Source organism: Coregonus clupeaformis, chromosome 30 (assembly GCF_020615455.1).
Source record: "Coregonus clupeaformis isolate EN_2021a chromosome 30, ASM2061545v1, whole genome shotgun sequence".
NCBI classification, from domain to species: domain Eukaryota; kingdom Metazoa; phylum Chordata; class Actinopteri; order Salmoniformes; family Salmonidae; genus Coregonus; species Coregonus clupeaformis.
In genome coordinates, this window is record NC_059221.1 from 51,344,433 (window position 1) to 51,369,643 (window position 25,211).

The window sequence follows — 25,211 nt, forward strand, 5'->3', positions numbered from 1 at the left end:
AGAGAGGAGGACAGGAAGGTATTGGGAATGAGGGGATGGCTCAACGGTCATCTCACCAAAGAGGAGACACAGAATAAATACATATCATCCATGTTTAATACAAACCAATACGTAGAATTCATGACTAGAGCTTTTTCTGTTGGTGCTGGGCTATATAAAATGCATCTACATTTTGTAGACAGACATTGTGTTCCTGCAGCTTGGTGCAAAGTCATTGTAACACATGTTGAAGTCAATCCCAGTCTGTCAGTGTTAGATACTACATAGAAACCGGATGCACCTAAATATAAACGCAACATGCAATAATTTCAAAGATTTTACTGAGTTACAGTTCATATAAGGAAATCAGTCAATTGAAATAAATTAATTAGACCCTAATCTATGGATTTCACATGACTGGGAATACAGATATGCATCAGTTGGTCACAGATACAGTACCTTAAAAAAAAGGTGGGGGCGTGGATCAGAAAACCAGTCAGTATCTGGTGTGACTACCATTTGCCTCATGCAGCGCGATGCATCTCCTTAGCATATAGTTGATCAGGCTGTTGATTGTGGTCTGTGGAATGTTGTCCCACTCCTCTTCAATGGCTGGATATTGGCGGGAACTGGAACATGCTGTTGTACACGTCGATCCAGAGCATCCCAAGCATGCTTAATGGGTGATATGTCTGGTGAGTATGCAGGCCATGGAAGAACTGGAACATTTTCAGCTTCCAGGAATTGTGTACAGATCCTTTCAATATAGGGCTGTGCATTTTCATGCTGAAACATGAGGTGATGGCAGTGGATGAATGGCACGACAATGGCCCTCAGGATCTCGTCAAGTCTGTGCATTCAAATTGCCATCGACAAAATGCAATTGTGTTTTTTGTCCGTAGCTTATGCCTGCCCATACCATAACCCCACCGTCACCATGGGGCACTCTGTTCAGAACGTTGTCATCAGCAGACCGCTTGCCCACACAACGCCATACACATGGTCTGTGGTTGTGAGGCCGGTTGGACATGCAGCCAAATTCTCTAAAACGACGTTGGAGGCGGCTTATGGTAGAGAAATTAACATTCAATTATCTGCCAACAGCTCTGGTGTCAGCATGCCAATTGCACGCTCCCTCAAAACTTGAGACATCTGTGGCAATGTGATGTGTGACAAAATTGCACATTTTAGAGTGGCATTTTATTGTCCCCAGCACAAGGTGCACCTGTGTAATGATCATGCTGTTTAATCAGCTTCTTGATATGCCACACCTGTCAGGTGGATGGATTATCTTACAGAGGAGAAAGGCTCACTAACAGGGTTATAAACAAATCTTTGGACAACATTTTAGAGAAATAAGCTTTTTGTATATATGGAACATTTCTGGGATCTTTTATTTCAGCTCATGAAATATGGGACCAACACTTTACATGTTGCGTTTATATTTTTGTTCAGTGTATATTTCATGTGCATACAGGATAATGGAACAGGAACTCATTACAATAACATAAGAATGGAATACCCAGGCTATTTCTGGGGTTAACCACCATACTAAGTGATGCCTCTGACTGAACCCATTACAGATAAATTAAATATATCCAGGGAGAGGGAAGTTGTTCAAAATTAATACTTGCATGGATTAGAGAATCAGGTGGTTAATAACGCAACACCCACAGAATGGAGAGAAACTGAATAGGTGGCTATGGGGATGAGGGCCATTTGTGAAAATCAGGGTATAGCTTTTGGAATGTAGGCCTAACCTTCTTCCACTGTCTACGACTCACTCTTTTGCTCCTTTCATAATAATAATAATAATTATTATTTAATTGTTATTTAATAATAATGTCATAACAATGTAATAAAGATGAATCATTTTTAATGTTACCATATTCGTATGAGATATTCTGAATAGCCTAACAACCTTTCCAAAAATACTAATAAAAATAGATCTGTATGTCTTGACAACTAAATGTCCCTTGTGTATTGGCTTATTGTGCAAAGGTGCATAGTAGTAAATCCTATACAGTATGAACAGTAGGTAACGCTCCAGTGCCTATTGTCCCCAACTCATTGACTGTTACTAAGGAACGCTTGCTAATCCCATTCATTGAGCGCACTGCACATGATCATTAATGAATCTATGAGTACCCAAGCACTAGTTCCTAAAAGCTATATAGATTTAAATGAATGCATACTAACAAAAACAATCATCATCCAACATGACAACTGTCAATATTCTGTAACAAAGGATAGGCTAATGAAGCACTTATTGACATGAAAACCGAATTCACTTATTTATACACTTAATTTAAATAACCATATATACAATTAACGGATTGCAAGCACAAAATAGATTCAAATCGCGCAATTTAGCCGCGTCAATCTAATCCGCGCCTCCAACCACATGTGCATGCCGGTGTGGTCGGCTGAGAGTTGCCCTCCTGGTGATACTAATGTACAGTAGGCCTGTAGGCAACATAACGGTGAAACAGGCAATGCAAATTGTATATCACAAATTATGACAGACCATGCAAAAATGTGCGTTCGATTTACCATTGTTGCAAAGGCGCATTAGTTACCCAAGGCTAACCAATACGCACGACGGAACACAGCCTCGTGCAGACAATGAATAGGCAAATAAAGAGCAGTATCATTATTGAATAAGATAGAAATTCTTACCGCTCTGCGAGTCTGTGAAGATGCTTTAATATAGATACGGTGTTCCCGTGAAATTGGTTGTCGGTTCTGGCTTTAAACACAGTCCAAACTTGAATTTTTGTCGGTGTTGATATGGTTGGCTTCAATTCTCAAGAGAACTTGAAGAGTATCTCATCGCATCAGGGAAAGCTTGTGCATTCTTTGTCCATGTTCCTAGGACAAATATTATTCTCTCATGATACAAGGACGTCGATTAAAGCGAAGTTCTATTTTCCGTAAAATGCATGCCAAAATCCCAATGAGCGCATTCCAGAAGAGTCTTGTCATTTTGGTAGCCTATTATTGTCGGGTCTAAAGGCTTCTTTGCATATGGAACAGTAGCATCAGCTTCTCAGACAAATTCTTGAGAGCAATCGTTCTTTTGTTCATGTCTGTCGCTGAATTGGCTTGCCACAATTCTAAATGTCTAACAAAGCCATGAATCGCTCACATGTGCCGAATATCTTATTGTTCCTTATTGGGTCGCTTCATCGACGGAAAACCAGAGAGTTGATGTCTTGTGCAAGTGATTTCAACTGGTCTAATCCACCTCAATCCGACAGTGATTTCTCCTCTCGTATTTAATATGGCAAGCTAGCGTTTGTTTACCATTTGGCATGGCATAGTCGCTGGGTAGACTTCGAGTTGACACGTTTTGTTTGAAGATACGATGGACACCGGAGAGCGACAGCTCGATTTTCTGTCAGAAGCGCAGTGATGTCTATGTGATGCGAAAGAAAGGTGGGATGTTGCGCATCTTTGACAGTGCGCGTGCCCGTCAGGTTACACATCTTGGATTTTGGTGACACAACTCATAATAAACAACATCACCGCACGTTGCGGAGCCAATTCCTTTGCATTAACAGACAACTATTTAAACATATGAGCTATATCTGGGGGGAGGGAACATTTAAATGTAACAAATTAAATTGTGTAAAAGTTAGTTACCTAACCTTGAACTGTCTGCAGAATTAGATGTGCAAAAAAATAAGGTGAACAATATTGTGATAATCTACTTCTGTAGGCAATTTCTTCTCCACCAAATTAACTGTTAGATTTTATGTTAGAGTAACCGAATCCCTATCTAATTCCCGATTAACGCACAAGCCCATAGAATGTTCACTTTACCTCAATGCCAATTCAAAATCGAAGTGACTGTACTTACCCTAAAAATGACTGATTGAAGACTTACGTTTCTTATTAAAGGAGCTGTTGCGCTGACACCCCATTTTCTACTTCTTCCATCACGGAGAAGCGCGCGAAGAGACACGGAAAGTTCCAACCGTAGAACAATGCAGGTCCTTCTTGACATCACCGCGGGGCAATGAAATGGAGAGTGACAACGGAACCGAATTCCCGCTGTGACCAGTGGCAGTCCCTCATCCTCTCTCCATAGTGATAGCGCCTGTCAAATCAGGACAGGCTTGACAGGATTGGTTGGGTCTGGGCTCTGCCTGTGAGGGCGCCCAGAGAAGAGGCTGATGCCAGGTTTACACTCGTTCGTTCTGTTCAGTTGCGCCTGCTCAACACTAAGAGCCAGAGGAGAGGGGAAAGTTGGGATCCCAATACAACTTTGATTACTTCACTCTGTTGGATGGAGAGTGACACAGTTTGATGACCCATAATGCAGAGTGTAAATGTCAGTCTCAACCACCACCAGGCCCCAGACAACAGTGTCCCAAGGGGGAAATTAAGTTCCAAAGTCCCTTCCATTTCATGATCCCATGGAGTCAAATCTTCCATTCTTGATTCACTGGAAACAACATTAACATTCTAATTTCTGCTCCATACTGGAAAGGAACATAGCCACTCCATCCATCCCATTCCCTAACTGCTCAGTACTGAGAGAGATGGGGTCTGGTCTTGATCTGCCTTTGTGTGAAGCCAGGGAACACATGGTTAATCTGGCAAATTGAAACAAGGCTAGCTTAGTTTGAGGCCTAATTCCAATGTGGTTCCAATGTACTCCACCCCCTCTGTCTTGCTTTTTCGGGCAGGCATGTGTCTGTGCAGCCAACCCCAGCCCGACTCTCCCTGCCTGGCTGACTGTGTTCTGCAGTGTGGCCTGACCTCCACAGATCCTGTGATCTCTCATCATCAGAGGATGATTCAGTGTTTTGGGTCCTTCAGGTGCCCTAGGGGTGAGGGAGTCACATAGTCATGTGTTTTTTTCTTTCCCTTTGTTTGTTCAGAATTCCGACCTTGCCGGATCACCACTTGTCACGGACCGGCCGGCCAGGCAGCAATGGCAACCCCCTGTGTCTCTAGGACATGTCTGACTATTCAGGAAGGGAAGGATGGAGGGGAGGTCAGGGCAGCTACAAACCCCCCTCCCCATTAAAGGATTAGGAAATAACCTCTAGGAATACATACAGCTCTGTCATCAAGCCACCTTCTGTCTACCACTGTCTAGTCATCTGCTGATAAAGGGAGAAATATATTTAAGCAATAAGGCACGAGGAGGTGTGGTATATGGCCAATATACCACAAACCCCCAAGGTGCCTTATTGCGATTATAAACGGGTTATCAATGTAATTAGAGCAGTAAAAATAAATGTTTGGTCATACCTATGGTATACAGTCTGATATACCACGGCTGTCAGCCAATCAGCATTCAGGGCTCGAACCACCCAGTTTATAATGAGCATTTAGCCACCAGTGTCTGCTCAGTCTACGGGTAATGTGGTTGGTAGCACTGACAAACGAATGTAAATAATATGATCTATAATTCAATTTCTTATCACAGTAGACATTAATATGTTTTCTGCTGGGGGGTGGATTTGAGAGGAATGTATCTGACTGCTTGTGATGTAGAGGAGAGGGAGAGGTGAGACTGAAAGAGAGAGAGAGGCAGAGGCACATGACAGAACCAGAGGTGTAGGAGAAGATAGGCCGAGAGAGAGGAGAGGAAAAGAAGACGGATCGAGCAGATGAAAAGGAGGATGAAAAGAGACAGATGAGAGTGGATGAGAGGAGAGAGGAAGAGGGAAGGGAAGGCCTTGCTGGGGAAGGTGCCCTCAGCCAGGCCATAGCAGAGCAGAGTCTCTAGTATCTCTCATCTATATTTAGCAGCAAAGTCCACAGATTGCAGTGAGCGCTCAGGGGACGTGCGTTCAGACCGGCAGGAACCGCTGCCATCCGTCCCGCTGCCCAGGGCCACGCACGATCACAACTCACGCTAGCCAGCACGGGGTAGGGAGAGAGACTGGACCACCGCATATGGTTAAAAGACACATTCACACACTGTACAGTTTATACCAGCAGTGTGGAAGAGGGACTTGATCAAACACTGTCACAACAGACGCCATCAAAGGAGGGGTGGGGACTTGATTATATACAGTGGGGAGAACAAGTATTTGATACACTGCCGATTTTGCAGGTTTTCCTACTTACAAAGCATGTAGAGGTCTGTAATTTTTATCATAGGTACACTTCAACTGTGAGAGACGAAATCTCTTGTATGATTTTTAAGGAATTAATATGCATTTTATTGCATGACATAAGTATTTGATCACCTACCAACCAGTAAGAATTCCGGCTCTCACAGACCTGTTAGTTTTTCTTTAAGAAGCCCTCCTGTTCTCCACTCATTACCTGTATTAACTGCACCTGTTTGAACTCGTTACCTGTATAAAAGACACCTGTCCACACACTCAATCAAACAGACTCCAACCTCTCCACAATGGCCAAGACCAGAGAGCTGTGTAAGGACATCAGGGATAAAATTGTAGACCTGCACAAGGCTGGGATGGGCTACAGGACAATAGGCAAGCAGCTTGGTGAGAAGGCAACAACTGTTGGCACAATTATTAGAAAATGGAAGAAGTTCAAGATGACGGTCAATCACCCTCGGTCTGGGGCTCCATGCAAGATCTCACCTCGTGGGGCATCAATGATCATGAGGAAGGTGAGGGATCAGCCCAGAACTACACGGCAGGACCTGGTCAATGACCTGAAGAGAGCTGGGACCACAGTCTCAAAGAAAACCATTAGTAACACACTACGCCGTCATGGATTAAAATCCTGCAGCGTATGCAAGGTCCCCCTGCTCAAGCCAGCGCATGTCCAGGCCCGTCTGAAGTTTGCCAATGACCATCTGGATGATCCAGAGGAGGAATGAGAGAAGGTCATGTGGTCTGATGAGACAAAAATATAGCTTTTTGGTCTAAACTCCACTCGCCGTGTTTGGAGAAGGAAGAAGGATGAGTACAACCCCAAGAACACCATCCCAACCGTGAAGCATTGAGGTGGAAACATCATTCTTTGGGGATGCTTTTCTGCAAAGGGGACAGGACGACTGCACCGTATTGAGGGGAGGATGGATGGGGCCATGTATCGTGAGATCTTGGCCAACAACCTCCTTCCCTCAGTAAGAGCATTGAAGATGGGTCGTGGCTGGGTCTTCCGGTATGACAACGACCCGAAACACACAGCCAGGGCAACTAAGGAGTGGCTCCGTAAGAAGCATCTCAAGGTCCTGGAGTGGCCTAGCCAGTCTCCAGACCTGAACTCAATAGAACATCTTTGGAGGGAGCTGAAAGTCCGTATTGCCCAGCGACAGCCCCGAAACCTGAAGGATCTGGAGAAGGTCTGTATGGAGGAGTGGGCCAAAATCCCTGCTGCAGTGTGTGCAAACATGGTCAAGACCTACAGGAAACGTATGATCTCTGTAATTGCAAACAAAAGTTTCTGTACCAAATATTAAGTTATGCTTTTCTGATGTATCAAATACTTATGTCATGCAATAAAATGCAAATTAATTACTTAAAAATCATAAAATGTGATTTTCGGGATTTTTGTTTTAGATTCCGTCTCTCACAATTGAAGTGTACCTATGATAAAAATTACAGACCTCTACATGCTTTGTAAGTAGGAAAACCTGCAAAATCGGCAGTGTATCAAATACTTGTTCTCCCCACTGTAGCAAGAAACTGAGACTCTTGTAAATGCTGTTGTTGACACTGTGACAACACTGATGACATCGGACGTCTACATGTACCAAGTTTACTTTTAGGTACAAGATACAAAAACTCATAAAACGTTTCAAAACGTTGCATTCAAAGGCCCAGTGCAGTCAAAAAACGTGATTTTCCTGTGTTTTATATCTACAGTGGCTTGCGAAAGTATTCACCCCCATTGGCATTTTTCCTATTTTGTTGCCTTACAACCTGGAATTAAAATTTATTTTTGGGGGGTTTGCATCATTTGATTTACACACCATGCCTACCACTTTGAAGATGAAAAATATTTTTTATTGTGAAACAAACAAGAAATAAGACAATTAAACAGAAACCTTGAGCATGGTTAACTATTCACCCCCCTAAAGTCAATACTTTGTAGAGCCACCTTTTGCAGAAAGCTGCAGGTCTCTTGGGGTATGTCTCTATAAGCTTGGCACATCTAGCCACTGGGATTTTTGCCCATTCTTCAAGGCAAAACTGCTCCAGCTCCTTCAAGTTGGATAGGTTCCGCTGGTGACCAGCAATCTTTAAGTCATACCACAGATTCTCAATTGAATTGGAGGTCTGGGCTTTGACTATTCCAAGACATTTAAATGTTTCCCCTTAAACCACTCAAGTGTTGCTTTAGCAGTATGCTTAGGGTCATTGTCCTGCTGGAAGGTGAACCTCCGTCCCAGTCTCAAATCTCTGGAAGACTGAAACAGGTTTCCCTCAAGAACTTCCCTGTATTTAGCACCATCCATCATTCCTTCAATTCTGACCAGTTTCCTAGTCCCTGCCGATGAAAAACATCCCCACAGCATGATGCTGCCACCACCATGCTTCACTGTGGGGATGGTGTTCTCGGAGTGATGAGAGGTGTTGGGTTTGCACCAGACATAGCGTTTTACTTGATGGCCAAAAATAATTTCACCTGTTTTCGTAGGATGGAGTTTTGGCCTGCCTGGTGACATCACCAGGCGGTAAATTAGTTAATAGACCAATAAGAGAACTCCAAACGTCTCTGCCAATAACAGCTAGTTTTCAATTTTCCCCTCCCCGCTCAGACCACTCCCAGACGGTCCTAGCAAAATTCTTGCTTGAGAATTTTCACTTTGGTAAGAAGCTATTTGTTTCTTTTTGATCATTTTAATTGAACTCAATCACAGTAAGGTACTTAAATGTTACCCAGAAATGATTTGATAGAGATAACAGCTGCTTTGGACTTTTAATAACCTGCTTGAACATTCAACAGTGTGTGGGAGCAGGATTTTTTTTTTTTCCCATGACTCTATACACACTGAAGATAAGATCACAATATCCAAATCTCAATGTACCGATGTCTCCGCGAATTAAAACCACACCCACAGAGTTCTCACAATTGACATTCAGTCAAAATGTCAAAGCTACTCTTTTAGCCCTCCCGGTCCTGTCCTGTCCCCACCATGCGTCTCCCCGTGTCCATTCTAGTAATTATGATGTGTGTACAGCTGAGATGTCGGAGTGCTCTCTAGGTGTGACAGCCACAGTGTTAGCCATACACCAAGCCATCAAGACACAACGGAATAATCCATTATTAGTCAAGTGTACTGTATCAAGCCCTGCTTCCTAACGCACATATAGTTATATTTAAGCTATTACGCAAATATGTCTTAGCCAAATTGTGTCTCTGAGCCAATTCCTTGTGAACTCAGACTTTAGTTAGGTCACAGTGGAAAAGCTTTGGGAATCATTGACGTCATACTTACTCTAACATTTATCATCAGGGCACCAAGGCAGAGGCTCAGTTAGGAATAAAACCATCAGTCTGTCCATTTGTTTTACCTTCTTTCTCCATGGTCAATTCCTCTTTCCCCCACCATGCTACCTTTCCCTGTGGCTCTTTCTCAATTCATCGTTCCTCATCTCCTTCTCAAAAACCCATTGAAGAAGGACCTAGGGGATGGACCTTGGACCTTCTCCTCCAATACAGCTGAGGAGGAGACAAGGAGATAGAACGTGAGGGATCACAGAAAGACTAATTAAAGATAGAGGCTTTGCGCTCCATCACAGGGCAGCACACTTGTGGTGCATGTGACCCTGGTCTCGCCATCTTCCGTGCCTGCCTCTCCCCATCCAGAGGCCTGTCCATCAGTCACAGCCCACACAGCACCCCAAACAGACATGCCAATCACTCACACGGACGCCTGTGCTCCAACATGGCGCTCCGCACTGTACACACCCACTTCTGCTGGACTCCTTCCCCATATACATACAGTGCAATAACACATCAAGATTATGACGTATATACAGTAACTTCAGAAAAGGACCCTTAATGTGAACCAAACTAAACACCTGGAAGGAAGTGAAGAATAGAAAGTTACCTCGGTTGGTTATGGATCCAAATAAAACAGATTTCACAGGTAGATTCGTTTTTATTCAAAACAGGCTTACACCAGACGCAAGACATCCAATTTCATAATAAAAAAACAATCAAGCCTGCTTTCAAGTCATCTTACATCTACAAAACATTTGGGAATTTATACATGTAAAAAAATAAACAAGACATTGATGAGACGGGAAACACCTCAGCAGTATTATTAATTGTGCTGATGACGAGGTGTCAGATGTTGCTATCCCACATCACACCAACCCCTACAACTGTAGATTATATCATAATAAAAGTCCCTCCCTAGAAGGAGAGCATGGGTGGGCAAAGTCTTAACAGGAGATCGCAGGGTCTGTTGGGTTCCATATCAATGCTTCGTTGATGAACTTAAGTCATTGATGATGGTAAGTGACCTCACCTGGTTAACAAAGTCTACATAACTCACCAACATAAAGGCAGGAAACAAAACTGGCAGACCCTGCTTCCCTCTGCGACAACGTTCACCCACCTCAGTGGGGTTTTGAGTGCCATACAGGGTGGTGTGGTGATGTTGGTTGTGGTGCTGGTGGAGGAGGGTAGTACTTGGGTCGTTGTCTCCCCTTCTCCTGACACCTCACATGGGGTAGTTGAGCACCACGTCCTGCTTGGCCAGCTCCAACAACATAGGGTCGTCGAAGAACTTGCTGATGCTCACATCCTCACTCAGACCCTGCATGGAAACCAGGGACAGTCAGTCACATTGTCGTGATGCTTATTGGCCTGACCCTGCGCAACAGTGCATACTTAATAAAGCACACCTTCCCTCACAGACATGGTGAGGGGGGTGGGGCAGCATACGTACCTTGCGCCGGCGGGTCTTGATCATGAACTCTCTGGCCAGGTGAGGGGCAGGCTGGGGCTCCAGCGGCCTGATAACGATGCTCTTGTCCAGGGGGTCGCCAGGCACAATCTAGGAGGAGAGGAGAGTAGAAATAGGGGTCACGAGAGGGTTGAAAAGAAAAAGACGAAGGTCAGATTGAGAAATTCCACATCTAGTCTACAGCTTCACATTATCATACACACACTGACATCTAGACATACAGAAGCAGAAACCTGAGCAGAGACTTCTAATAATAAAGTCACCACCACAGTCCTTAAACCTTTCACCACTCAAATACGTGATTTATTCTCTACTAGTCAGCCGGCGTTCTCCATGTTACCGAGTCAGGGGGATGTCTGTGCCCTACAGCCAGCCAAAACTAACACGGCAGCGCCTTCTCACTTCACTCCGTCTCTGACGCGCTCTTCATCACTGCAACGCTAGCACATCTAGTTCTGAGTAGAATGGCGTTTTAAAATGATTACTTAAACCTATCATCTTCACTGGCACCTCAATCCCGCTTTCATGGGTACATGTCACATGACTGTTGGAGGGAGAGCAAGGAGGGAGGGAGGGGCTGAATCTCTTGGCCACAAATCAGGCGAGGGGCTATTTTGTGACCAACTCTGCAATCCCTCACTCCTTCCTCCATATGGGGCTGCGTTCCAATCCCAAATGGCACCCTATTCCCTATTTAGCCCTATGGGTCCTGGTCAATATTAGTGCACTAGCCTATATAGGGAATAGGATGCCATTTGGGCCACTTCCTAGGACTGTGCCGTAACAAAACCCCAGGCCTGCGGGGGGAAAGATTGAATGGGAGGAAAATCAATGGAGCATCTGCAGCCCAATCAACAGATGGAGCAGGGCCGCTAAATGGTGTCACACGACACGGTGGTTCTCCACACCACACTGGGAGGGAGTGATGATCACGCTACTGAGAGGGAGAGGAATAGCCTGCGTTTCAGTTTACAGAAGAGGAGAGACTGGAAGCAGGCTGGGGCAAATGAGGGCGAGGGGAGCAATTTAATTTTGCTTGACACAGCCAAAGAGAAGGAGAGAGACACACACACAACACAGGGTGAAAGACAGAGACAACTGTAGTGTACACAATAGCTGCTGACTCAACACCCTCCTAGTCAGCATCAAAACCAATTTACTCAGAGTGGCAGGCATGAGCACGAGGTTCGTGACTCTGTCATCTCATTGTGTCCGAGTGTGTGTGCATGTGTATGTTAACACAGCTGGTGGGCATAAAGAAAGAGGGCACACATGTCTGTGAGTGTGTGTGTGTGTGTGTGTGTGCGCACGTGTGTCTGTCCGTGCGATCCTACCTGCCAGTGGTGGAAGACGGACAGGGAGAAAGCCTGTCCCTGTGTGTGTGTTCTCAGGTCAGTCTCGAAGCCAAACGAGTCGATGGCTGGGATGAAGGCCTTGATGGTGTAGAGGGGAGACCCGGGGATGGGGGCGTCCTGGGTCACATGACCTCTGTAGCACAATACAAAACACAGCAGATAGAATTGTAACAAATAAAATAACAAAAACCACCACATCTGAGCAATCAGCACAATATTTCACATTCAACTTTCCAGGTGAAGGTTTAAAAATGTCAGTCAAGAAGTTATGGGTGGGGTAATTGGGATGGTACAGAGTAGACTGATAGTTATTTAGTGGTTTGTGGGCTCACCTCCGTCTGGCCAGTACGGTGTACACGGCAGACACACAATCAGCTGGGGCCTGGACCTCTACGAAGTAATAGGGCTCCATCAACCTGGGGGTGGCCTGGGAGGGACAGGAGCGGGACAATAATTGGGACAGCCATCAGGAGAACCAGAGAGTGGGAGGGGGCAGGAGGGAGAGCCAGTGGCAGAGAAGATAGAGGTCAGGGGAGGAAAGAACTGTGGAGAAAGTCAGAGAGAAGAGAAGCTGAGAGGCGGGCAATGACGGAGGGATGCAAGGAACCAAAAAAAGAGAAAAGAAACCCTTGAAAGAGGGACACTATCACACGTCAATACAACAAAAAGAACAAGTCAGAAGAAACCAGCACTTTAATCAAGGTAATGGAACTCAGGAGAAAAACTCAGGAGGAAAAGGATAGGAAACAAGAGATGGAGCTAGAGTTAATGAAAGAGATGGAAGAAAGGAAAGAGAGAGGGAGGGAGGTAGAGAGAGAGGAGGGAGCGGGAGGATCTCACCATGAGGAAGGCAGAGTACACCACTCTCCTGGCTGTGGGGATGACCTGTCCTCCTCCTCTGTGTAGAGGCTCCTGTGCTATGACCGCATCCAGAATCTTAAACTTCACGTTTCTGATAGCTAGGGAGGGGATATATAGCTGTTAGGTGATTAGGTGTGTGTGTGTGTGTGTGTGTGTGAGTGAGAGATAGAGTGGTAAGACACTTACGTTCGTCACACAGGGGCCCCTCCCTGGTGCCCCACTGGAAGCCCTGGACGATGCTGTCCTTAACTGAGCCCAGCAGAGCCTTGTCCACCTACACACAACAACACGCCGTCAACTTACTGGAGACATATCACCCATGCAAAGCTACACACGTCTGTATATAAATGGACACAAAATTGCCTTCATTACACCCTACAGTGTGATTCAGTGTCATAACAATCAAAGATCAATATGGAGAGATTGATTGTTCTCATTGAGCATACATTTTCTTGACTTCCAGGTGGCATAACACTAACACAAGACAAAGGTTGTTGCGCCCAATGACCGGGCACTGCTGTCCGTGCCATTCAATGGGTCAATGTCACCATGATCACGCCGGTGTCAGAGGGCCAACACTCGTCCAGAACACTCGTCCAGAACACTCGTCCAGAAATCACTCCAACACGCACTGACAGTCCGTTTACAGTTAGGCCTAGACAGGCAGGCTGACCCACAAAGCAGCCCAGTCTGACCCCAGAGCCTCACCTCAGAGCCTGGCCTGGCCAACCTACCCCAGCCTGACCCAAAGACCACCAGCCATCCACACCCCATCTCCCCTAGCCCATCCCTACCCAACTCTCCACATCCCAACCCAGCCTGACCCCAGAGCCCTGGTCTCACCTCAGAAGGCAGGGTGTCATCTACCAGGATGTTAGGCCCGGTGGTATCGGGCCCAAAAGCCCAGATAGACCTGGCAGCCAGCAGATCCCAGTCATACTTGGTCTGGAAAAACTCTCCTAGCTTCTTCCTGGAACCAGAGATTAAACAACAGGAAGGATTAGTGAGTGGTGTCCGTGGGGATGAGGGGGGGGTGACAGGAAGAGGAACAGAGGGGACAGAGTTTGTTTAATGGGTTGTCAAGTTAAAGTGTGTCACTGCCTTGGCACTGTGGCTCACGTTGGCAATGCCAGGCCCAGATGGGTTCACAGATGAGCAGCATACAGCGGGCCTGACACTATCCACTTCCAAAACACACACACACACACACAGGGCTACAGCTGTGGATAGGAGGATAGGCCTCAAGGTATGGTCAAGACAGGTGTTCTGTGATGGCTGGTGTCTGTTTGGGTTGAGACACTGATATGTGGACAGCTAGAAGGATACAGCAGGTGAACTCTTTGTATGAATAGGAGGTGTGCAGGTGTGTGTCCCGTACCTGTTCCATGTGATCTGCACCACCTCATTCTCTATGTCCTCAGCCAGGCCCTTCTCCAGAGGCTCGGCAATCATGGTGATCTTATTCCTGTCAATCAAAACACACAACCGCCAGTCAAAACAGACACAGCACCGTCTCCCATCCAGCTGGTCTAGACACATCACGCTAATATCACACCTCAACATGAAACAGAATGCATCCCATATGGTACCCTATTCCCTATATAGTGCACTACTTCTGGCCAGAGCCTTATGAGGGCTGGTCAAAACCCTCTGGCCACTGGTCAAAAGTAGTGCACTATAAAAGGAAATAGGGTGCTATTTGGGATTCACACACTAGTCGTTTAGTGTACTGTAGGCTAGTTCAATGGTGACCCATGGGAGATAATGGTGGACGTTTACTTCTTGTTTGGCGTCTCGGCAAAGCACTTGAGAGACGATGTCTCCACTACTGTCTCACAGAAAGTCACCACGGGGTCAGCCACCTGGGAGAAAGAGGAAAGGGAGACTCAGTACTGAAAAAACTAATCAAGGAATAACACTAGACAAAGGGTATTTTGTTCAAGATGTTACAATTATAATACAGGAAGATGAGTTTGTTCCAATTGGGTGAAGGGACATGTGAGAGAGTGAGAACTGACCTTGATGTCGATCTCAGAGTACATCTTCCGCAGGTCGTGCATGACACAGTCCAGGTAGAGTTCCCCAGTACCCAAGATAACATGTTCGCCTGACTCCTCCACCTTGGTGGTGAGGGAGGGGTAGCTCTTGTTGACCTTCCTCAGTCCGTCCAACATCTTGGGCAGCTCTGACGGGTTGACTGGCTCCACAGCGATCTTGATGACAGACGCCGTGTTGAACTTGAGCGGCCGGAAGATCTGGGCTTCCTCGTTCCCTCTGGGCTCGGTGATGGTGGCTGTCTTGACGATGGGCTGGTCACAGCCCTCAATGAGAACCCAGTTACCAGCAGGCACACGGTTCACCTCTATCTGGTACCTGTGGTTTAGAACATGAAGGGGTTGGAGCTAGAACTGTTGGTGTAAAGGACCGACAACTTCTCATAATGAACACTTAGAGACGTCATATATTGACGTCTCAGGGGGAGTTGGGATAAGCAAAAAACACATTTCCAATTCACACGTGTATAATACACACTTGTACATGTGTGAAATAGGACAAATATAAGCACCCACCAAATTATTATAATAATAATATTGAGGACCAGAAACTAGAGAAGAAACCCAATAGGGGTGTTTGACTAATGAATACATAACCGACAACTTGTTATAATGAACATTCAGGCTTCACCCCAAATGGCACCCTATTGCCTATATAGTGCGTTACTTTTGACCAGGGCCCATAAAGCTCTGGTCCAAATTAATGCACCATGTACGAAATAGAGTGGCATTTGGGACGCAGGCCAAATGATGTGTCCACGAGGTGGCATATTAACAATGATACCCATTACCTGGCGACGTTGATCCAGAGGCGTCCCACCGTGCAGACCTGTGAGTCCTCCTCGTCCTCCAGAGTGTAGTTCTCTCCCAGCACCTTGACTGGCTGGCCCGCCTGGATGGTACCGCTCAGCACTCGGCCAAACGCATGGAACTGCACCCCGTCCTCAGTACTGTACATCTTAGTGGTGTGGCACATCAGAGGACCCTGATGGGAGGAGGAGAGAAGAGGGGAAAGAGAACGAGCAATAAAGGAAGGATATAGGGAGAGAGGAAAGAGGGTAAAAGGAAATAGAAAAGGTTAATAACTAAGTTTATCTAACAGAGCAGTGTGACAATTCAAAAGCAACTATTTGTTACATCTCAAGCCTCTCACTTCATTATTGGCTAGAGGATCTCTAAAGGGCATTTGGAATGTTTGTGATCAATGCCCTTCATTGTCCTGGCTTCTTCCATCTATTGTTTTTTTTAAATAACTCACTTCACTCCCAGTCAATTCCAATCACCCGCTTGCTTAATTGCGGTTCCAGTTGCAATGAGGCTATTGATTAACACTGGAAACAGATTCCACCTATTAGAAACCAACTACCATCCGTCTTCTTCTAGCCTCTTCTCACCCCCAGCCCACATCCCCAGGGCTTGTGTTTCCCACTCTGTCACACTCACATCAGGGTCGCATTCTGCCATGGCCTCCCCCAGGTCTGAGTCCAGTCCTCCAGTGTAGCTGTGCTCTATCTTGTTCTTGGCGCCCCCCTGTGGTGAGGGGATGTGCTGCACGCACATGTCCACAAAGCCTGCAGGAAACATAACATTGTGCGCAATTACACCACTGATTATCCAAGGCTGTATGCAGCTACTAGTAGAAAGAGGAGGAAGGGAAGCGCTACTAAGGTACACAATAGTAAATGTTGGTAGACAGAAGGTGCTCTTTGGTCAAAGGGGTGAATTGGTCATCAAAAAGAAAGGAGGACCAAGGCACTCTTCATATAATTAATTAAAATGCCTTTATTACTATGGCATGTTTAATGGAAACAAGATTTATTTTTAAATCCGACGCGTTTCGGCTGCAAGGCCTTCGTCAGGGAGTACAAAGAAATAATACAATGTCCTCTTTTGAACAGTTTTTCCAATTAGCCCTAATTTGAAGAGGGAGTGGTTACAAAGTTGATTGGACACACCTAGTAAGCAATACTATAGACATTAAAAAGTGAAATACTGTAACTATGTTATCATACAAATACAACTCCAAATTAGAAGTATCAGAATACTTAGAAAGGTAGTTCTAACCTTTAAATATGACAGGGAAAAGTGTCAAAAATAAGAAAGCAATATATTCCATAGTACACTAGAAACCAGCAAAACATGAACAACAGTCTAAACATAGCTGAGGGCAATTGAGCACAATGTCCACTAGATGACAGCAAATGGACCTATCACTATATGCAGATACACTGGCCAGAGAGGTAATAGCTTAACCACATACTGTACGTTTGCATACACGATGACTCACTGTAAGAGCCTATAATGAGAACGTATACAATAGAATTAGGCAGAAGATAAACATGTCTCAACTGTAAATTACCTCTGTGAATAAGATTAAACATGAGATATAGTTATTGAGCGGTATATGAGGAGGCAGTAGAGGTTAGAGAGGAAACGGGGGTGGCATACGTACCGGTGAACTCGCCAAAGAAGCGTTTACAGACCAGCCTGAGTAGAGGTCTGATGTTGAGCTTCAGCTCCTCTTTGACCAGGTGGATCCCCAGCTCATCCAGCACCCGAGGCAGAGACGTGTCACAATCACCCACCACCTGGGAGAGAGAGAGAAGGGAGGGAGAGAGAGAGAGAGGGCATAAGTCATAGGTGTAGTGTAATGACGAGATGTGCTAGCGCTACTTATGGAATAGGGTGGTCTTCTGGGTAAAGTCATGTAGTCCAAACAAGAAAATGTGATGGCATATCCCATAAAAGGCCGCAACAACACTTTTTAGTTAATGGTGCGCCTATTTATTTCAAAAGCTGACGTGTTTCGATCTCGATCGGCCTTTCTCAAAGCTTCCCTTTTCTGACAAAGACCGATCGAGGTCGCAATGCGTCAGCTTTTAAATAAGAGCACCGTGAACTGAAAAAAAAGTGTTGCGGTCTTTTATGGGAGATGCAATCACCTTTTCCTTTTTTGGACTCAGGGATACTGTGTTTGAGGGAACAGACATGTCTACACAAAAGTGCTAATCTGTGCATGTAGCGTATAAGACTTGTTTTCTAGGAGATGATTGGTTAAAGTGGTCTTACCTGGGATAGGATCTTGTACAGAGGCTCCAGCACAAACTCCACAAAGCTACGCTGGGAGTTACTAGTGGGTGCTTTCTTAGTGAATTTGCGCCTGAGGAAAGAAGGCAAAACAGGGTTCTTTCTTCATTACAGACAAAAACTCTAAATGACCCTAAATGAAAAGTCTAAATGTTCCTAAATGAGAAGTCTAAATGCTCCTAAATGAAAGCCACTTACGTTTTGGGGTTGAAGTAAATGTCTCCCCACAGCCTCTTGGCAAACTCTGTGTAGTTGATGTCACCTGCAACACCAGAGAGAAGGGTTAACAGTGTAATTTGTAACAGTTATTCGCAGGGTTAAAACGAGAACCTACCAGGTCTAGTCAAGTCAGAAATGTGTTTACAGTTAGACATATCAAGAGGTGTGGGAGAAAGTGACCAGTGTGTGGAACTGTGCTTGTTTTCTGGGGGGAGGGGTCGTCTCACCATAGGTGTCGGAGTAGATCTTGGCGAAGGAGCCCAGGGTGAAGCAGACACAGTACTGAGAGCTGGCGAAACACACGTTCCCCAGGAGAGGAGACACCACCAGGTTCTCATCTGTAGAGTAGGTGCTGAGGGAAAGGGGAGAGAGGAGCCACGGTCAATGACACACACTGGACACTACAACAGGCTACTCTCAATGCTAGAAGTTTTGTTTTCACATTCATGGTTTCATTCTGCAATGGAATCTTCTTTACAAATGCTCAGTGCTCTGCTTGCTACACGTAGTAATCTCATCTGAAATTATTCCGATATTTCCTTTCCTCCACACCCCTCAGTGTTTGCCCCTAGCCATGGTTATCAGGCTCTCCCCACGTCAGTACCTGAGCATGGCGTTGACCTCGTCCACTATGTGGCGCAGTTTGTAGTAGGCGTCTGTAGGGGGCAGCTTGAGCTCCACGATGAGGCGGTCCACCTTGTTGATGCAGATGGTGATGGCCAGACGCTCCTGGACTGCGTGCTTGATCAGACGTTCTGTGTTCAACATCACCTAAAGACACACAGCGGGGCAGAGGCCTGGGTTAGGGGAGGAATGGTACATTTTACTTTTTGGGGCCAAGCCTCAGAGGTGGAAACACAAAAGCCTGAGTCTTTAGGCCAAACACTGAAGCAAAGTATGATAATAGAAGTGCGACACAAGATGCAGAGGTGAATGGGGATTTGAGCTAAAAATAAAAAAAGTATTAAAAGTAAGTGGACTCACTCCTTCTGCTGCGTCGATGAAAAGTACGATGCCGTCGGAGAGTCGGATGCCTGCTGTCACCTCATCCGAAAAGTTCACGTGGCCTGCAGGGATGACAAAGGGTATGAGGTTCCGCTCTGCCTTTCTAAAGCAGCCAACCTAACATCACACAGCGAGGCGGTAAATTATATAAATCAACCACCCTTGATTACTCTTTTAATCTCCCCTACATTTCCTGCATACCTGGTGTGTCCATGATGTTGAAGAGGAAGGATTTGCCTCTGGAGTCTGGAAGTACCATTGTGACGGGGGTGCTCTTGATACCAACCCCTCTCTGTGGAGGCACCCCATAGGAGTCAACACAATGCACTTATATGGGAGATACACAATTCTGCATCAACTTGTCATAGCTCTGAATACAATAACAACAACTTACCTCCTGCTCAGTGAAGAGGATATCTGTGTAACGGAGCTGAAGCACCAAAGAAAAACACAGTGAATGAATGGCTCATTTACAGTATACACAAGAGTATTTCAGATTACAACTGGTTAGAGGATTTCTCCAAATTAGGATGAAAGGTGAGCAGCAAGTTAGGGGCAGTGTAGTCTAGCTGGAGAGTAAACTCACATCCATGTCGTCTCTCTTCCTGATCTCTGGGTGTGTCTGTTCAATCAGGCAGTCCACGAAACATGTCTGCAGACAAGAAACAAATCCATTAAATCACAATAAGGCAAATAGTCTAGCTACTAACAGCTATGATCTAGCCTGGTCTGTTACTAAAGCAGGTCAAATGCTGAGTGTTTGACCTTGCCGTGATGCAGGTGGCCACACAGAGTGACGTTACGGATCAGCTCTGGACTGTCCATCAGGTCAGCCAGGAACCTGCACAAAGGAGGAAAGGTTAAACATCAACCATTTGTGAGAATAGACAGAGAGACAGACAGACGCAGGTCTAGTTTACAACAGTGAAACTGGTGAACGTACTCCATGTCATAAACAGTGGAAGGCAGCTCCTGTTCCATCAGAGTGAACTGCTTGTTCCTTACAGGCTTGATGATGGGTTCTGATTGGGATGGAGAGAAAATGGGAATCAGTTTAATACTACCATTTCTGAATGAATGCATCCATGTGCTTGAGTGTGTATTATTGAAACTGTGTGTATGTGTAGTGTCTGACCTGTGAGGGGCTGTGCGTCCTCTTCCTGGACTAAAGTTTCCACCTCCGGCCCATACACTTCCTCTGCTGTAGGATAGTATTTCTTATCCTCGTGCAGAACTACCTCCATCCCTGGGACATCTTCATCAGCATCAGCCGGCTCATCATCATCATCCTCCTCATCAGCCTTCACAGAGCAGAGAGGGACACAAGCATGTCATGAATTGACCAGACATTATAAACACCCCTACTTCATTTTGGTTAGGCTGTGTTGTAATGTGCATTAATGTCTATGCGGTCTGTTGATTTCAGTAAACAAACCTCATCCACATCTCTGTTGTCTGCCTCCAGATCATCATCCTCGTCAGAGTCTAGTTCTGGACCAATGTAGTTCCCAAACTCGTCATACAGATCCGTCTCCATTGTGAAAGGGACTGAGTAAGGGGAAACTATAATGGATTAGCATTTTAATTGCATCACCCACCCGCACATGATTTAGCTTTCTGCAAAGAGTACCTTCTAAAAACCAATGAATGTTGTCTACTCCAATTCTGCAATTAGTTAGCTGTGTTATTGATTCAGATGTTTATGTACAACGTTTCAGGTACATACACACAGGAACTGCACGTTAATGTTAGCTAGATACTGCACGCATTGGCAGGTAAATTGAGATAATAATGAAAAATAAACCCATCAAACTCACACCTCAAAAACAATGCTTCGCTTTGAAAAGGCCGAACATGTGCAACTTCATAAACAGATAGCTAATAGTTACAGTAATCTCTTAGCTAGCTAGTTAGCGGCTAAATGAATGACATCCAACGTCCAGGCTGCGTTGTGGTTGATGTTTCGTTTTTCTACCATAAAGTAGCTAGCTTGTTTTGGAGAGTATGTCAGCACACTTACCTTTATGTGCAAAATGAGCGGTAGTTTCAAATTTGTATCGCTATTTTCCTAGTTACTTTAACTATTCACAATGTTTTTCTCTCCTGTTTCCAACCCATGCACATGTAGGACCCCTCAATTCAAACGCACGTCGAGCGTAGGTGACTCGCAAATGTAGACTATCTTCATATTGCCTGATTGTATATTTTCGTTAAAGTACAAATGCATTAAAAATATATATATAAAACCAATGTATCGATGGTTATTTATTTTAGCAAATAATGTAATATTTACAGTCCACAAATATTTTATTTGCTAATATATTTGGAAGAAAATGTTAATGCGCGCGAAGTTTCTAGTCTAGGCGATATTTTTTTGTGCAGGCGCATATTTTACATAAGCAACAAGCGGATCTTTTTTTCTCTCAATTTATTTATCTCTTATTTTTGAAATTATAATTTCTTTTTTGAAATCGTTTTATTAGTTAATTACATATATTTTATTTTTCATCTCCAAGGATGTCAAGAACAAGATTGTAGACCTACACAAGGCTGGAATGGGCTACAAGACCATCGCCAAGCAGCTTGGTGAGAAGGTGACAACAGTTGGTGTGATTATTTGCAAATGGAAGAAACACAAAATAACTGTCAATCTCCCTCGGCCTGGGGCTCCATGCAATATCTCACCTCGTGGAGTTGCAATGATCATGAGAATGGTGAGGAATCAGCCCAGAACTACACGGGAGGATCTTGTCAATGATCTCAAGGTAGCTGGGACCATAGTCACCAAGAAAAAAATTGGTAACACACTACGTCGTGAAGGACTGAAATCCTGCAGCGCCCGCAAGGTCTCCCTGCTCAAGAAAGCACATATACAGGCCCGTCTGAAGTTTGCCAATGAACATCTGAATGATTCAGAGGAGAACTGGGTGAAAGTGTTGTGGTCAGATGAGACCAAAATCGATCTCTTTGGCATCAACTCAACTCGCCGTGTTTGGAGGAGGAGGAATGCTGGCTATGACCCCAAGAACACCATCCCCACCGTCAAACATGGAGGTGGAAACATTGTGCTTTGGGGGTGTTTTTCTGCTAAGGGGACAGGACAACTTCACCTCATCAAAGGGACGATGGACAGGGCCATGTACCGTCAAATCTTGGGTGAGAACCTCCTTCCCTCAGCCAGGGCATTGAAAATGGGTCGTGCATGGGTATTCCAGCATGACAATGACCCAAAACACACGGCCAAGGCAACAAAGGAGTGGCTCAAGAAGAAGCACATTAAGGTCCTGGAGTGGCCTAGCCAGTCTCCAGACCTTAATCCCATAGAAAATCTGTGGAGGGAGCTGAAGGTTCGAGTTGCTTAACGTCAGCCTCGAAACCGTAATGACTTGGAGAAGATCTGCAAAGAGGAGTGGGACAAAATCCCTCCTGAGATGTGTGCAAACCTGGTGGCCAACCACAAGAAACGTCTGACCTCTGTGATTGCCACCAAGGGTTTTGCCATCAAGTACTAAGTCATGTTTTGCAGAGGGGTCAAATACTTATTTCCCTCATTAAAATGTAAATCAATTTATAACATTTTTGACATGCGTTTTTCTGGATTTTGTTGTTGTTATTCTGTCTCTCACTGTTCAAATAATCCTACCATTAAAATGATAGACTGATCATGACTTTGACAGTGGGCAAACGTACCAAATCAGCAGGGGATCAAATACTTTTTTCCCTCACTGTATATATATATATATATTATACAAAGGACAGTTGGGCTAGGGGGTACAATATCACATTACGCAAAGACCTTAAGGGACATACACACATTCATAATTCTAACAGCTTTTTTGTTGGTAGAGTATTTAATTGTCTTAAAATATAGTTCAATTTATTTTTGTAAGGTAAGAAAATGTCGTGTTTTGTTTGTAAATTTACATTTGTGAATAAGCATCAGTTGTCAGAGCACCTTATCGATCACTGCACCTGTACATAGCCCATCTGAAATTAGCCCACCCAACTACCTCATCCCTATATTGTTATTTATTTTGCTCTTTTGCACCCCAGTATCTCTATTTGCACATAATCTCTTGCACATCTAGCATTCCAGTGTTAATACTATTGTAATTATTTTGCACTATAGCCTATTTATTGCCTTACCTCCATAACTTGCTACATTTGCACACACTGTATATATATTTTCTGTTGTATTTTTGACTATGTTTTTTGACCCCATATGTAACTCTGTGTTGTTTTTATTGCACTGCTTTGCTTTATCTTGGCCAGGTCGCAGTTGTAAATGAGAACCTGTTCTCAACTGGCTTACCTGGTTAAATAAAGGTGAAATAAAAAAATATGGCCAAAATAATAATTACATTAATTACATACAAATGTTCTACTTATTTCTATCATAGGTAAAGAATCAAAGCAATACATCTCTCCATAATAGTGTAAAATCTTCATAAATATGTTCAATTATTAATCCACTGATTTCTTGCCACATATTCCTTACATGAATACAATGCCAAAAAAGATGCAATTACAATTACCCAGGATCCATATTTCTGTACTGAAAGCCAATGCATGTGTTAGATGGATTTGTAGGCTTATATCCCAAGTGGCGCAGTTGTCTAAGGCACTGCATCGCAGCCACGGTCGCTGTGCCACTAGAGATCCTGGTTCGAATCCAGGCTCTGTCGTAGCCGGCCGCGACCGGGAGACCCATGGGGCGGCGCAATTGGCCCAGCGTCGTCCAGGGTAGGGGAGGGAATGGCCGGCAGGGATGTAGAGCATGGCGTTTGCAACGCCAGGGTTGTGGGTTCGATTCCCACGGGGGGCCAGTATAAAAAAATGTATGCATTCACTAACTATAAGTCGCTCTGGATAAGAGTGTCTGCTAAATGACTTAAATGTTATGTTTTAAAGGCCCAGTGAACAAAAAATTCAGTTTTTCCTGTGTTTTGTATCATACTGTATAACAGCTGATGAAACTAACACTGTAAAACATATTTTATCAGTAGCTAGGTTTCCATCCAATTTGAGACAGATTTTCATGCAAATATTTTAAAATCTGCATAAAACAATATGAGCATTTTCCCACCAGAGATGTGTTTCTGTGTTTCCATCAAACTGACTTTTTGCGGAAAAAATGCTGTGCGTGATGACATAGTGCACATAAAAATAACTTTTGCCATTAAATTCACATGTACCGAATGAAAAATACAAGTGAAATGGGTTTCCATCGCATTTTCATCTCTACTGATGATTTTTGTCACAAAAACGGTTGCGTTATATAGCAAATGTGCTCACTCTGGTCTTGGCACATGCACACTTGCCAACAGCTAACAGATACAGTGTGGTTGGATACCTACTTAATGAGATTATTATTATGAGAGGGATATTATTTGTATTTGTCCAACGGCAGCCCAGCATCGAACATCATGTCACAAGAATAAGACCCTTGATATCTATTGGAAAGGACCTTGCACGTTCACCACCCTGTGAAATTAATCATAATTTATTTAATCTGTAGCCTAATAAACTGCATGCTTTCCCGAGTTGTAGTGGGAGGACCGCACAATATACACTGCTCAAAAAAATAAAAGGGAACACTAAAATAACACATCCTAGATCTGAATGAATGAAATAATCTTATTAAATACTTTTTTCTCTACATAGTTGAATGTGCTGACAACAAAATCACACACAAATTATCAATGGAAATCAAATTTATCAACCCATGGAGGTCTGGATTTGGAGTCACCCTCAAAATTAAAGTGGAAAACCACACTACAGGCTGAT

At 44.4% G+C, this 25,211-nt stretch overlaps 2 protein-coding genes across 3 annotated transcripts in view; both read right to left on the reverse strand.

The window, feature by feature from the left end:
- The window catches only part of LOC121569507 (gap junction gamma-1 protein-like), a 41,354-nt gene extending 37,948 nt beyond the window's left edge, over window positions 1-3,406 (reverse strand). Inside the window, exon 1 of the mRNA XM_045209655.1 lies at window positions 2,659-3,406. The gene's annotated coding sequence lies outside the window, so the exon portion shown is untranslated. The remainder of the gene's footprint in view (window positions 1-2,658) is intronic.
- Window positions 3,407-10,003: 6,597 nt separating this feature from the next.
- LOC121569508 (116 kDa U5 small nuclear ribonucleoprotein component) lies at window positions 10,004-21,577 on the reverse strand. Of its 2 annotated transcripts, none has more exons than XM_041880532.2 (26): window positions 21,445-21,577; window positions 20,860-20,972; window positions 20,560-20,725; window positions 20,368-20,446; window positions 20,190-20,265; window positions 20,011-20,076; window positions 19,819-19,854; window positions 19,626-19,716; window positions 19,404-19,486; window positions 19,024-19,190; window positions 18,647-18,771; window positions 18,399-18,462; window positions 18,183-18,273; window positions 17,566-17,701; window positions 16,557-16,684; window positions 15,905-16,098; window positions 15,078-15,432; window positions 14,839-14,921; window positions 14,438-14,524; window positions 13,903-14,029; window positions 13,246-13,333; window positions 13,039-13,157; window positions 12,531-12,625; window positions 12,178-12,331; window positions 10,826-10,933; window positions 10,004-10,693 (listed from the first exon to the last, which is right to left on the reverse strand). In XM_041880532.2, exons 2-26 carry the CDS (start codon window positions 20,959-20,961, stop codon window positions 10,598-10,600), a joined length of 2,916 nt encoding a protein of 971 aa, XP_041736466.1. In that variant the 5' UTR covers window positions 20,962-20,972; window positions 21,445-21,577; the 3' UTR covers window positions 10,004-10,597. The 2 variants fall into 2 exon arrangements, with proteins under 2 accessions (XP_041736466.1, XP_041736465.1); XM_041880531.2 differs by having other exon boundaries at window positions 20,860-20,987.
- Window positions 21,578-25,211: the final 3,634 nt, after the last annotated feature.

Coding starts and splice junctions, on each gene's coding strand:
- LOC121569508 (XM_041880532.2), bottom strand. CDS start 20,961: ATGGAGACGGATCTGTATGACGAGTTTGGGAACTACATTGGTCCAGAA. Junction 18,274..18,398: donor ATTTACTTCAACCCCAAAAC/GTAAGTGGCTTT, acceptor TTCTTTCCTCAG/GCGCAAATTCACTAAGAAAG. Junction 12,332..12,530: donor ACCGTACTGGCCAGACGGAG/GTGAGCCCACAA, acceptor ATTGTGCTACAG/AGGTCATGTGACCCAGGACG.